At 44.5% G+C, this 12,543-nt stretch overlaps 1 protein-coding gene across 1 annotated transcript in view; it reads left to right on the plus strand.

Moving 5' to 3' along the window:
- Window positions 1–736: 736 nt before the first annotated feature.
- Window positions 737–12,543, plus strand: part of LOC139413848 (protein CBFA2T2-like) — a 65,816-nt gene continuing 54,009 nt past the window's right edge. Inside the window, exon 1 of the mRNA XM_071161658.1 lies at window positions 737–896. Coding sequence (XP_071017759.1) covers window positions 869–896 — 28 coding nt within the window. The 5' untranslated portion in view covers window positions 737–868. The remainder of the gene's footprint in view (window positions 897–12,543) is intronic.

Here is a 12,543-nt window from a genome sequence, read left to right on the forward strand (position 1 = left end):
AAATTATATATCCTGTTTCCATGAGAAACAACATATGAGGGCCTGGATGGGTTCCAATACTAATCATTCCTTGCCTTCAATAGGTTGTTGTGTTGCAGAGGCAAGAAAGCAACAACACTGTATAGATGGCACAAGGATGAATCAAATACATAGGTGTGGATGTGCTCTAGACCTACCTCTCTCTCTCTCAAATATAAATTATTATTATATTATCAAATAGAACATTCTTGATTAGCATCTATACCAAAAAATTAGAACATTGAATCAATCTAAACATTACCTGAATATTCTCAACTAAGACAAAATGTTCAGAAGAAATTACTGTCTGCTCCTTCTTGTGACTTCCGTAGGATATGGCCAAATGCATTGCAGACTAGTGGTAGCCCAAAACATAATATGTATCTTGATTTAAAATAAATTTTGTCAACACACCGTTGACATGCAAACAAGTAGTGGTCTGTTGGGCGGAAGGCAGCGTAGAGGTTAGGAGAGTTGTAACCGAAAGGTCGCTGGTTAAAACCCAGAGCAGACTAATAATTATTATTGTCGTATTTCCCATAATCTAATTTAGCGTCCGTAAAATATATTTCCCTGCTGTTAACGACGGTGTAACAACGCAGCAGAGTTTTGGCTTTTTCTCGAAAGGATTACAATTTGGCCCGCCCACTCAAATATTCAGAGCAATGTTGCTACAGTAGCAGCCTATGCCCCTGATACCTGATGCTGCAGTGTTACGGATCACTGTGTCTATTATCTTGATAGAAAAACAAGTCAGTGGCTGATATCAGTTGACTCTATAAGCGTAATATTTTGGTTATAGTAGGCTGTATCTTGAAACGTGCACCCTGCCATTCAAAGTGCGAAGAGCATGGTCGGGATCACGGGCGCTTTGCAATGTAAGTAACTAACCTATCTATGTTTTAGTGTTGTAAAATACATGTTAAACGTTTTTTGTGACCATTTCGAGAATTATTATTATTTTGACATTATCCTATGGCTATTTGTTTGGATGAGATGCGCTGCTATAAATAAAAGGGACAGCGTCAAATAGCTACTGGTCGCGCGCGCTCAGGAAAGGACTTAAAAATGCGGAAACTGTTTGCATGGAAGGCTAGTCGATTTTCCCCATAATATATCCACAACAGTAGACGTGTCTTTTGTCCTGGGTATTTCGTTGCCTAGTGTAATGTTATGACGTTTAGTAGGCAGACATTTTTTATTTGACCTCAATAATTTGACAGAGTGCAAACATTCAATGGGACATTCACACATAGCCCAAGCAGGCCTACATCAAGAAAATATAATTATGTTCACAGTCAATTAAAATGTGTCTCATTATAAATACTATTTTTTTTGCATTACCTTTGTTAACGTTAGATTATTATATGAGTAACCTAACTGTAGGCTATAATAACATGCATGTAATGATGTTGTGAGCTTTGCCCTAGTATAGCTAGTAATATCCTGATATTATGCTGCGAAGGCCGTCACTCTAAATGTGCCTTTTCAGTGGATGATTTGGAATTAGTCCACCAGGCAAAGTTTTGCACCATCTGGAGCTTTACAGCTTTTCAAGACAATAACACCAGGCGGTCTAAAGACTGCCAATAGAGAACTCCCACTTGTCTACTTAGCCTGTGGGACAAAGGCACAGTCATGCAATGCAAGTGGGGTCGCCAGACCTAGCCACAGCCTCAAGGCACAACTGTATTTGTGTGTTTGACCCGGGAGAAATAATTCGTCTCCCTTTTGTCCCAATGTCGGAATAACAAACGATGGCTCGACATAGACAGTAGTCCTAATGAGGAAACATAGTTTGTTACAGTAACCAGCAGAGAGCAGCAGAGCTCCTCTGGCATCCATGATGGAACTGTAATCGTGATTGATCTTCCGTTTTATGGTTCTTAATGTTTTTGGATTTTGGTCCAAAATGTTGACCTGAACGAATACATGTTGAAATACAGCTAGTTTGAATGTTGTTGTTTTTTCAATGGTATAACTTGAATAGTTTTACAGTATGGAGAAGGGAGTGTGGCGCATCGGTTGTCTTGCTAGGAGATAGTGTGCAAGGAGATAGTTGTGCGATGACAGACGTGCCAAAGAGAACACAACATCGCTCACGCTCACTGTTTTGTCCCTTGATTCAATTAAATCCACTTGAAAACATGTAGTTGGACACAACTACAAATTTCCCCATTTCCATATTTGTTTCTCTATTTTTTTTGGTGATTCCATTCCCCTGACTTTTTAAAGGGAAATAAATAAATTACAAAAGGGTCCTGCAGGTTTGCATTAGGCTCCTAATTGGTTTTGGCTTGAGTGGCTCCTCCGGGTTGCCAGATCTGGCGCCTTTATGTTGTGTTGTCATGTGGGAGAATTTCCCTGGCACTGTGGAGAGAGAGGTGCCTGTAGCTGGGAGTGAGTCAGCCCAGCATCCTCATCCCCTCTCATCGCCTCTCATGTACGGCTCTCTCTGGTCTCTGAGTGGGTCTTTTCCACCAGTAACACCTGTTAATGCTTTACTGGGCCCCATGGCGCTGCTCTCATCCAGCTCCGTAGTCAGGCCCATCAGATTGGAGGTTTGCTCTAAGCCTGGCCCCCATTAATAACTATCAGAGGATGAATCTGAGTTGGATTCAGAAACGCAGATGATTTGAGTGAAGTGGAGCAGTGTGGAATTGAATTGTTTTTTTTTTTTGAGGTGAACTAAGTTTGACTCATCACTGATTGGTGATTACATTTTGTGTGCACAGGCAGATCATACATAGTCATTTATAAAGTGTGGTTATGAATGGAAACAACTTGAGCAGACTTTCATGCTTGGTGTGGAGTTAGATCGGGGTGCCTCGCTTTTCCGTGACCTCATCAATTAGAGCCACAATAAAAACAATCGCAAAAATATTCTGTTCCCAAGTCTTCTATTCATTAATGAGGGTCATAAACGACTAAAATACCAACTCCAAAAGTCTAAATGAAAACCGACCTTTTACTCTAATAAATCAGTCTATTCCCTTTGGTGAGAGGAAATCACAAACATCCATCTCTCCTATCCATTTAGAAGTCTACCCTAAATCTCCTCCACAAGGGTTAACACAAGTCAGAACCCAGCAACCCAGAGTTTGTGTGTTAGAATCTCTTCATGGATAACTTTAGCATTTTCGCTACTTTGCAACTACTTAGCATGTTATTTAACCCTTCCCCTAATCTTAACCCTTTAACCTAACTCCTAAACCTTTTAACTACTTAGCTAGCATGTTAACTAGTCCTAACCTTAACCCGTAACCTAACACTAACCATAACTCCTAGCCTCGCTAAAGTTAGCCACCTAGCTAGCCTATCTAACGTTAACCACAACAAATTGGAGTTTGTGTAATGTACACGAATGCATTATGAAGGAAGAAAATGGTGTAATGAAAATGGTGTAATACAAACAAAAAGTGAACTTTTTCGTGTGCCTGTCACAAATTTTGAATAAGCAATTTGTGTCTATTTCACAATAAGCTGTGATAGTGTGTTGTGAGCCACTGACTCAATAAATCTCCCTTGACAGGCCCTGTCATGTAGGAGTGTTTTTGTGAGCTAGTCGCGGTCCGTCCTTATTTCACATACCCCTATTATTTCAGCCTGTGAGGCAACCTGAAACGAAGGAGAGAGAGGGAGAGAGACAGATAAGTGACAGAGAGAGACGGAGGGAGGAAGAAAAAAGGGAGAGGAACTGATTAACTGTCAGGAGAATGTGAGGCTAATTGACGCCAGGTTCGCACAGCTGTTTCTTGTTGCTGCGCACTGCACGGACCGGGTGGGAGGATTGGATCCAGATGTGGGCCCTGCTCTTCGGATCGCCCGCCAATAACAATCCTCTGGAATGCCAGTCTACAGGAGACAAAACCTATTAGTGGGCCTGGGGCGTGCTCCGCTCCGTTCCTCTCTCCATCTCAACCCCTTTTTTTGTGGACGGTCAAGACTATCACTTCTTAGAGGCTCTTTGTTATGCTGTTGAGTTGACTACAGGGCTCAGTATGCAGAGCTGTCATTTTGTTTGACTAACTAGCCTCATAATGTTGGTACTGTGTCATTGTATCTGCATTACACGTTGATATCATATGACACATTTAAGGCTTGAAACCAGCTATGGGGTTCAAAATGTGTTTAGCATATTTCAGAGGGCTTTTGAAAGTCCCCCAAAATGGATTAATACCTTTGTGTCCTGCTGTGAAAAGTGTTTCTTTCAAAACCGTCATTGAAAATGCATGTATCCTTTCTACCCCTCTGTGTTGGCGGGCATTCGACTGGTGGGACGTGGGGGCCTTATTGTCTGCGGGAATTTATTAAGTCTCCTACTTTAAGCAGAGGACATTGACAGAGAACAAAAGTACTAATCACCCAGTAGTAAATTAGAGCGGTCACAGTGGAAAAGACAAGTGAAAGGACCGTATCACCACATTATGCTTTTTTAATACCCGTTCTTCCCTCCTCCAGTCCAGACAAAGCCTCGTTAGGATTGGTTCCCCCTATTCTCCACAGCTTTCGGGATATTCTACCCCTCTCACCCTCTTTCTTTCGCACTCTCTCTCCTGGTCAATGGGGATGGGAGTCCAGCTGCAGTGGGCTTGTCAGCACCCAGAGGAGAGTTCAAATCTATGCCTGTATGAGTTTCCCATTGAAGACTGATAGCACAATATGGACTGGCTTTCAAATTTTGGGAGCCCCCCCAAAAAAAGACTTCTCAGAATTTCCCTCCAAACCTTTCAAGAGTTAGGACATCTTTCAAATGCAAACCTTCTCTCGCAAGGCATTCTTTACATTGTCATAACTGTTTACATTCTTTACACTGTCATAACTGTTTACATTCTTTACACTGTCATAACTGTTTACATTCTTTACATTGTCATAACTGTTTACATTCTTTACACTGTCATAACTGTTTACATTCTTTACACTGTCATAACTGTTTACATTCTTTACACTGTCATAACTGTTTACATTCTTTACACTGTCATAACTGTTTACATTCTTTACACTGTCATAACTGTTTACATTCTTTACACTGTCATAACTGTTTACATTCTTTACATTGTCATAACTGTTTACATTCTTTACATTGTCATAACTGTTTACATTCTTTACACTGTCATAACTGTTTACATTCTTTACACTGTCATAACTGTTTACATTCTTTACACTGTCATAACTGTTTACATTCTTTACACTGTCATAACTGTTTACATTCTTTACATTGTCATAACTGTTTACATTCTTTACATTGTCATAACTGTTTACATTCTTTACATTGTCATAACTGTTAACATTCTTTACACTGTCATAACTGTTTACATCCTTTACACTGTCATAACTGTTTACATTCTTTACATTGTCATAACTGTTTACATTATTTACACTGTCATAACTGTTTACATTCTTTACACTGTCATAACTGTTTACATTCTTTACACTGTCATAACTGTTTACATTCTTTACATTGTCATAACTGTTTACATTCTTTACATTGTCATAACTGTTTACATTCTTTACATTGTCATAACTGTTTACATTCTTTACATTGTCATAACTGTTTACATTCTTTACACTGTCATAACTGTTTACATTCTTTACACTGTCATAACTGTTTACATTCTTTACACTGACATGACATAACCGTGACGTGACACATCATCGGCTGTTTAAAATAATGTGTAAAACTGTCCCAAGTCTGTCTCGTATGCTTTAGCGCACGTGTCAAACTCAACCCATTGAGGGGCGGGTGTCTGCTGGTTTTCGCTCGTCCCTTGTACTTAATTTATTAATTAAGGTCTCTAATTAGTAAGGAGCTCCCCTCACCTGATTGTCTAGGTCTTAATTGATAGGAAAAACCAACAGACACTAGGTCCTCCATGGAAGGAGTTTGACACTCCTGCTTTAGCGATAACATTTTTTCTGGCTAACCAGCGGACCTAAATCACAGATGATGGACGGTTCAGACAAAGTCTTCCCATGTGTCTGTTGTACGAGCGCTTTATGCCTCCTGATGCTACCTCATCAAACTGCACCCCATTTATCACAGCTATGTTTCCAGTCCTGCTGAGCTTCAGCGTCACCCATGGAAGGGGGTCTGTTCAGGATCTGTAGTCATAAAGTGCTGATCTTGGATCAGTTTTGCCTTTTAAAATCATCGGCTGAGTACACTTATTAGCGTCAGGGGGAACCTGATCCTAGATCAGCACTTCCACTCTGAGATGCTTTATGAAAAGGGGCCCAGTTGTAGTGAAATTAAATCCTGTTGTCATTCCGTTATTCCCCTATCTCCAACTTTCCAGACACTATTCAACGATGCTTGCTCTTTTTTGTTGGAATGTGATCTTATCAGCAGACCTGTACCATGATGTTCATGTGTCTTTCCTTTGGTGGTATCTTTTGCTTGTTGGCTTTGTGTCTTGTGACATCAGAGGATCAGTGGTGTTATTATGCCCTTAGTTTGAAATAACCATCAAGGAGAGGGCCAACCCTAACGCCATTATGCCCTTAGTTTGAAATAACCATCAAGGAGAGGGCCAACCCTAACACTATTATGCCCTCAGTTTGCCTCTTGTGCCCACAAAGCCGAGGCAGGTGGTCTCATCATCCTTAGTGTGTGGGGATGTTTTGTGAAGAGACATCTTTGTTTTGTTTAATTCGCTTTGTTGGTTTTTGTCATTGTTGTTTTGTTTAGAGAGAGAGAGAGAGAGAGAGAGAGAGACTTGTATCAGTTTTAGACAACAACAACAAAGAGAAACACACAACTTGTCTGTTTGTTTGGTTAGTGTGAGAGTCTCTCACACACACACACACACACACACACACACACACACACACACACACACAGAAACACACCTTCCGGGGGAGCGCACTTCTGACAAGTCTAAACATCCCTGCGGCTGAACCCTGAGTAAGGCAAAGGCATGCCCATGTGTGTCTGCCTGGATTCCTCAGAGTTCTTCTCTAGCTGAGCTTGTAAAACCTTCTTCGCACTGGCAAGTGATTCAAATCACATTTTTTGCATATCCGATTCGAATTTGATCTTTTTCCTGCAGTCTGAACAGCCAAAAAGCACATGGAATCGGATATATTATGCCACATCACGCCACATGATTCCTCAAATCAAATTCTATTTGTCACAAGCATTGAATACAGGTGTATACTTTACCGTGAAACTCTTACTTACGAGTCCTTTGTGGGAGGTTTTAAATCAGATAATAATCTGATTCCTCGCCATGTGTCTGAACGGTCAAATCGTATTTATTTAGTTTGTAGACTGTTATTTGGCATATCTTGTTACTTGTCAAACTGTCAACAGAGTAGTAAGAACATGTTTAGCTAATTAGCTTGATAATTGTTAACAAACAAATGAGTGAATGTGCTAGAAATCTGAACAGCTACCTAGCTAGCTAGTTGCCTGCCTTGGCCAAAATGACTTGTTTTGAAAGTTGAATCATTTTATCCTTTGAGGCTTTAAAAGTTTTCCTACACTATGATTTTGAACAGAAACTGGGAGACATCCATGACAGGCGTTGTTAGCATGCTACGTAACTTCTGAGTGATAGGAAGCAGGAGCACTACCACCAATCAGCCTACACCACTGCACACACCCGTTGTTACTATGACAACTAGCATAGCCATGTCAGCAAATTACTGCTGTCTGAACACACACATCCGATTCGGTCACTTGTAACTTGCTGTTTGGACAGTCAGTATTCCAAAACGGATTTGAAAAACAAAAGGGATTTGAGCATTACGGCCTGCAGTGTGAACAAGGCTTAATTGAGTGCTTCACAAATCCCCCAGCAGGCTCTGTCTCTGCCTGGTCAGGTGTTCCCAACACTGCTCTCCAGATGAGCCACCTGCAAAACACAGGTGTGGCCGTCGCTAGACAATAGCACAACACAGCTGCTCTTGCCCGGAGGATAACGAGAAGGTTATAATAGGATCAACTGCAGGTAGAGGAAGGAACACACACGCACGGTCACAGTAACCGTACACCCTGATGAGATGAGGTCTCTGGCTGGCCATGTCAAAGTGCGTCTTTGAGTTGAAACGACGAGGGCCACCGTGTTGATGTATGTTGCACGCTTCCTCAACTTGAGACACATGTGGCTTTGTGTTATGTGACAAAACACCACGTTTTAGAGTGGCCTTTTAGTGTCCCCAGCACAAGGTGTGTCTGTGTAATGATCCTGCTTTTTAATCAGCTTCTTGATATGCAAGTCCTGTCAGGTGGATAGATATTCTTGACAAAGGATACATTGCTTACTTACAGAGATGTAAACAAATAAACGTGTGCACAAAATGTAAAAGAAATAGGTTTTTGTGCATATGGAAAATTTCAAGGATCTTTTATTCCAGCCCATGAAACACTGGACCAACACTTTACATGTTCTGTTTATATTTTTGTTCAATGTACATTAATGCGCTATGCTTATGTTAATCATGGACTTCAAATGGATTACAGTATATATTGCATGTTTCGGCTATAAGAAGATAAGAATGCCGTATGCATATTGCATATGGTATATGTTACTATGCTATACTATATTTGAAAAAAGGCTTCAGGCCTGCGTACTGTAGGTATGAAAACAACAGTAGGGCCATAGAAAGACGACTGTCGGTCTGGCATGTTTGTGCTTCTAATCAGTAGTTTAGAACTCATGTTTGCTGAACATTTTCTACGGTTGGCAGAGGAGGACAAACTTCAGTCAAGCTCTTACTGCATGGTGCATTTAGAGATTATAATACTGTAAGTGGCAGCATGTAAGGCTTTAACTATATATGTCATGGATAGCTCAGTAGGTTTATCTGGTGCTCGGCTTAAATGGAGAGAGAAGGAGAAGGTGGTTATTGAATATCATTTAACAGAGTTATTGGAGAAAAGGTTTGGAGTCGGTCTGTGCACTTGGCCTTCCTCTGTGGAAACTTCAGGAAGATGCAGCCAAGTGAGCGTGTGACCCACCTCTCGTAAATTCTATGCGCGTGCACACGCACACATATACACACACACACATGCGCTCTCTTTCATACACATACACACACATACACATCAACACACACATACACAAATGCACTCTCTCTCTCTTTCTCTTTCACCATCACACACACATCAACATACACACACATCAACACATACATACACAATGCACACACAGTCCTCCCCTTCTCCAACCCAAAGTGTAACAAGAGATCTGACGTTTTTCCATGGGTGAGTAGGCGGGTCAGGCCTTACTTAAACTAATCGCTCCCAGCAGTGTTGAACAGCCAGACACTCTGGAGCCGTGGGCTGAGGTTTTGGAATGCCACTGCCGGCTCAATGCATGCCTTTCATCGAGAGTGAGGGAGAGAGAGAGGGAATGAGAAGGGGGGAGAGAGAGCGAGAGAGGGAATGAGAAGGGGGGGAGAGAGAGAGGAAATGAGAAGGGGGGAAGAGAGAGGGAATGAGAAGGGGGGAGAGAGAGAGAGAGCGAATGAGAAGGGGGGAGAGAGAGAGAGGGAATGAGAAGGGGGGGAGAGAGAGAGCGAATGAGAAGGGGGGGAGAGGGAATGAGAAGGGGGGAGAGGGAATGAGAAGGGGGGAGGGAGAAAGAGGGAATGAGAAGGGGGAGAGAGAGAGAAAGGGAATGAGATGGGGGAGAGAGAGAGAGAGGGAATGAGAAGGGGAGGTGAGAGAGGGAGTGAGAAGGGGGGAGAGAGAGAGAGAAGGAATGAGAAGGGGGGAGGGAGAGGGAATGAGAAGGGGGGAGAGAGAGAGAGAGGGAATGAGAAGGGGGGAGAGAGAGAGGGGGAATGAGAAGGGGGAGAGAGAGAGAAAGAGAGAGAGAGAGAGGGAATGAGAAGGGGGGGAGAGGGAATGAGAAGGGGGTGAGGGAGAGAGAGAGGGAATAAGAAGGGGGTGAGGAAGAGAGAGAGGGAATGAGAAGGGGGGATGAGGGAGAGAGAGAGGGAATGAGAAGGGGGGAGAGAGAGAGAGGGAATGAGAAGGGGGGAGAGAGAGAGAGGGAATGAGAAGGGGGGGAGGGAGAGAGAAGGAATGAAATAGGGGGAGAGAGAGAGAGAGCGAATGAGAAGGGGGAGAGAGGGAATGAGAAGGGGGGAGAGAGAGAGAGGGAATGAGAAGGGGGGAGAGAGAGAGGGAATGAGAAGGGGGGAGAGAGAGAGAGGGAATGAGAAGGGGGAGAGAGAGAGAGGGAATGAGAAGGGAGGAGAGAGAGGGAATGAGAAGGGGGGAGAGAGAGAGAGGGAATGAGAAGGGGGGGGAGAAAGAGAGAGAGGGAACGAGAAGGGGGGAGAGAGAGAGGGAGTGAGAAGGGGGGAGAGGGAATGAGAAGGTGGGGTGAGGGAGAGAGAGAGGGAATGAGAAGGGGGGGTGAGAAGGGGGGAGAGAGAGAAGGAATGAGAAGGGGGAATGGAGAGAGAATGAGAAGGGGGGAGAGAGAGAGAATGAGAAGGGGGGAGAGGGAATGAGAAGGGGGGGTGAGGGAGAGAGAGAGGGAATAAGAAGGGGGGTGGGGGAGAGAGAGAGGGAATGAGAAGGGGGGATGAGGGAGAGAGAGAGGGAATGAGAAGGGGGGGAGAGAGAGAGGGGGAATGAGAAGGGGGAGAGAGAAAGAGGGAATGAGAAGGGGGGAGGGAGAGAGAGAGGGAATAAGAAGGGGGATGAGGGAGAGAGAGAGGGAATGAGAAGGGGGGATGAGGGAGAGAGAGAGGGAATAAGAAGGGGGGTGAGGGAGAGAGGGGGAATGAGAAGGGGGGGAGAGAGGGAATGAGAAGGGGGAGAGGGAATGAGAAGGTGGGGTGAGGGAGAGAGAGAGGGAATGAGAAGGGGGGGTGAGAAGGGGGGAGAGAGAGAGAGAATGAGAAGGGGGGAGAGGGAATGAGAAGGGGGGGTGAGGGAGAGAGAGAGGGAATAAGAAGGGGGTGGGGGAGAGAGAGAGGGAATGAGAAGGGGGAGAGAGAGAGAGGGAATGAGAAGGGGGGAGGGAGAGAGAGAGGGAATAAGAAGGGGGATGAGGGAGAGAGAGAGGGAATGAGAAGGGGGGATGAGGGAGAGAGAGAGGGAATAAGAAGGGGGGGTGAGGGAGAGAGGGGAATGAGGGAGAGAGAGAGAGGGAATAAGAAGGGGGGATGAGGGAGAGAGAGGGAATGAGAAGGGGGGCGAGGGAGAGAGAGGGAATGAGAAGAGGGGGGGAGAGAGGAAATGAGAAGGGGGGTGAGGGAGAGAGAGAGGGATTGAGAAGGGGGGATGTGGGAGAGAGAGGGAATAAGAAGGGGGATGAGGGAGAGAGAGGGAATGAGAAGGGGGGATGAGGGAGAGAGAGGGAATGAGGGAGAGAGAGGGAATGAGAAGGGGGGATGAGGGAGAGAGAGGGAATAAGAAGGGGGGATGAGGGAGAGAGAGAAGGAATGAGACCGGGGGGATGAGGGAGAGAGAGGGAATAAGAAGGGGGGCGAGGGAGAGAGAGAGAGGGAATGAGAAGGGGGGGAGAGGGAGAGAGAGAGGGAATGAGAATGGGGGATGAGGGAAAGAGAAGGGGGGGATGAGGGAGAGAGAGGGGATGAGGGAGAGAGAAAAAAATAGGGGACCCATTTCGGTGATATAGGAAAAGTAGGAAGTAGGGTAGAGGAGTAGCTTGTCGGGGGGGGGGGGGGGGGGGGGGGGGGGGGGGGGGGCGTTTTCGCTCGAAATGTCTCCCTCCACTGCAACATTTGTTTTTATTATCCCCGTGATGAGCTACAAACAAGCCTTTGAGTGAATGAGTTGAATTGCTTTGAATTGAGTCTTCTTGGGGACGAGGCCTAGAGAGAACACCCCCACCCCAACCGCCCTCCCCATCCATAGGACTTCACATGGCCTGTTCTGATTTGATATCATTATTGTGCCAAGCATACAGTGAAGGAAATAGTCCCTCACTTTAGCGTGTGACCAGACCACTGCCAAGCATCATATTTATTTTACATTTTTTTCCTTCACCCTAAATGATCCTAGCAGACATGGAGAAAATCATTATGTCTCCTGTCAGGTTGTCCCCACACCAGATGTAATGGAAAAGAGGGCATTAAAAGATCAGACGGGACTCCTGCGGTTTCCTCCTCCGATAAACTAAAGCAGAAGTCGGCAAAGAAAAGCGAAAGAGAAGGGGAGAGTTAAAAAGAGACAATGGTTAAGGTGTGAAGTCATCTCTTCGTCTGTCTCTCTACCTCTGTCTATTATTAGCACAGGACAATGGACAGAAAAATAAGCACATTTCCCCCCCCCAAAAAGGCCAGTTCCTCCAGAATGCACACAGAGTCCATTGAGTTCTTTGCAGTAGTGTGGAGGTAGAGAGGAGCTGGAGCAGAGGAGAGCAAAGATGTGTTCCCTTCATAGTGCACTATTTTTGAGAGAAAGAGGGAGACACACACACACACACAACGATTAAGGTGCATTGTGCCTTCATTGATTCCAAGGGAACCCCTGTGGCCTGAGATATGGTGGGTGGGAGGCAAGCCAAGGAGTGATCTGTTTTGGCTGGTTCTCAAGCC

The sequence above is a fragment of the Oncorhynchus clarkii genome, chromosome 7 (assembly GCF_045791955.1).
Source record: "Oncorhynchus clarkii lewisi isolate Uvic-CL-2024 chromosome 7, UVic_Ocla_1.0, whole genome shotgun sequence".
NCBI lineage: Eukaryota > Metazoa > Chordata > Actinopteri > Salmoniformes > Salmonidae > Oncorhynchus > Oncorhynchus clarkii.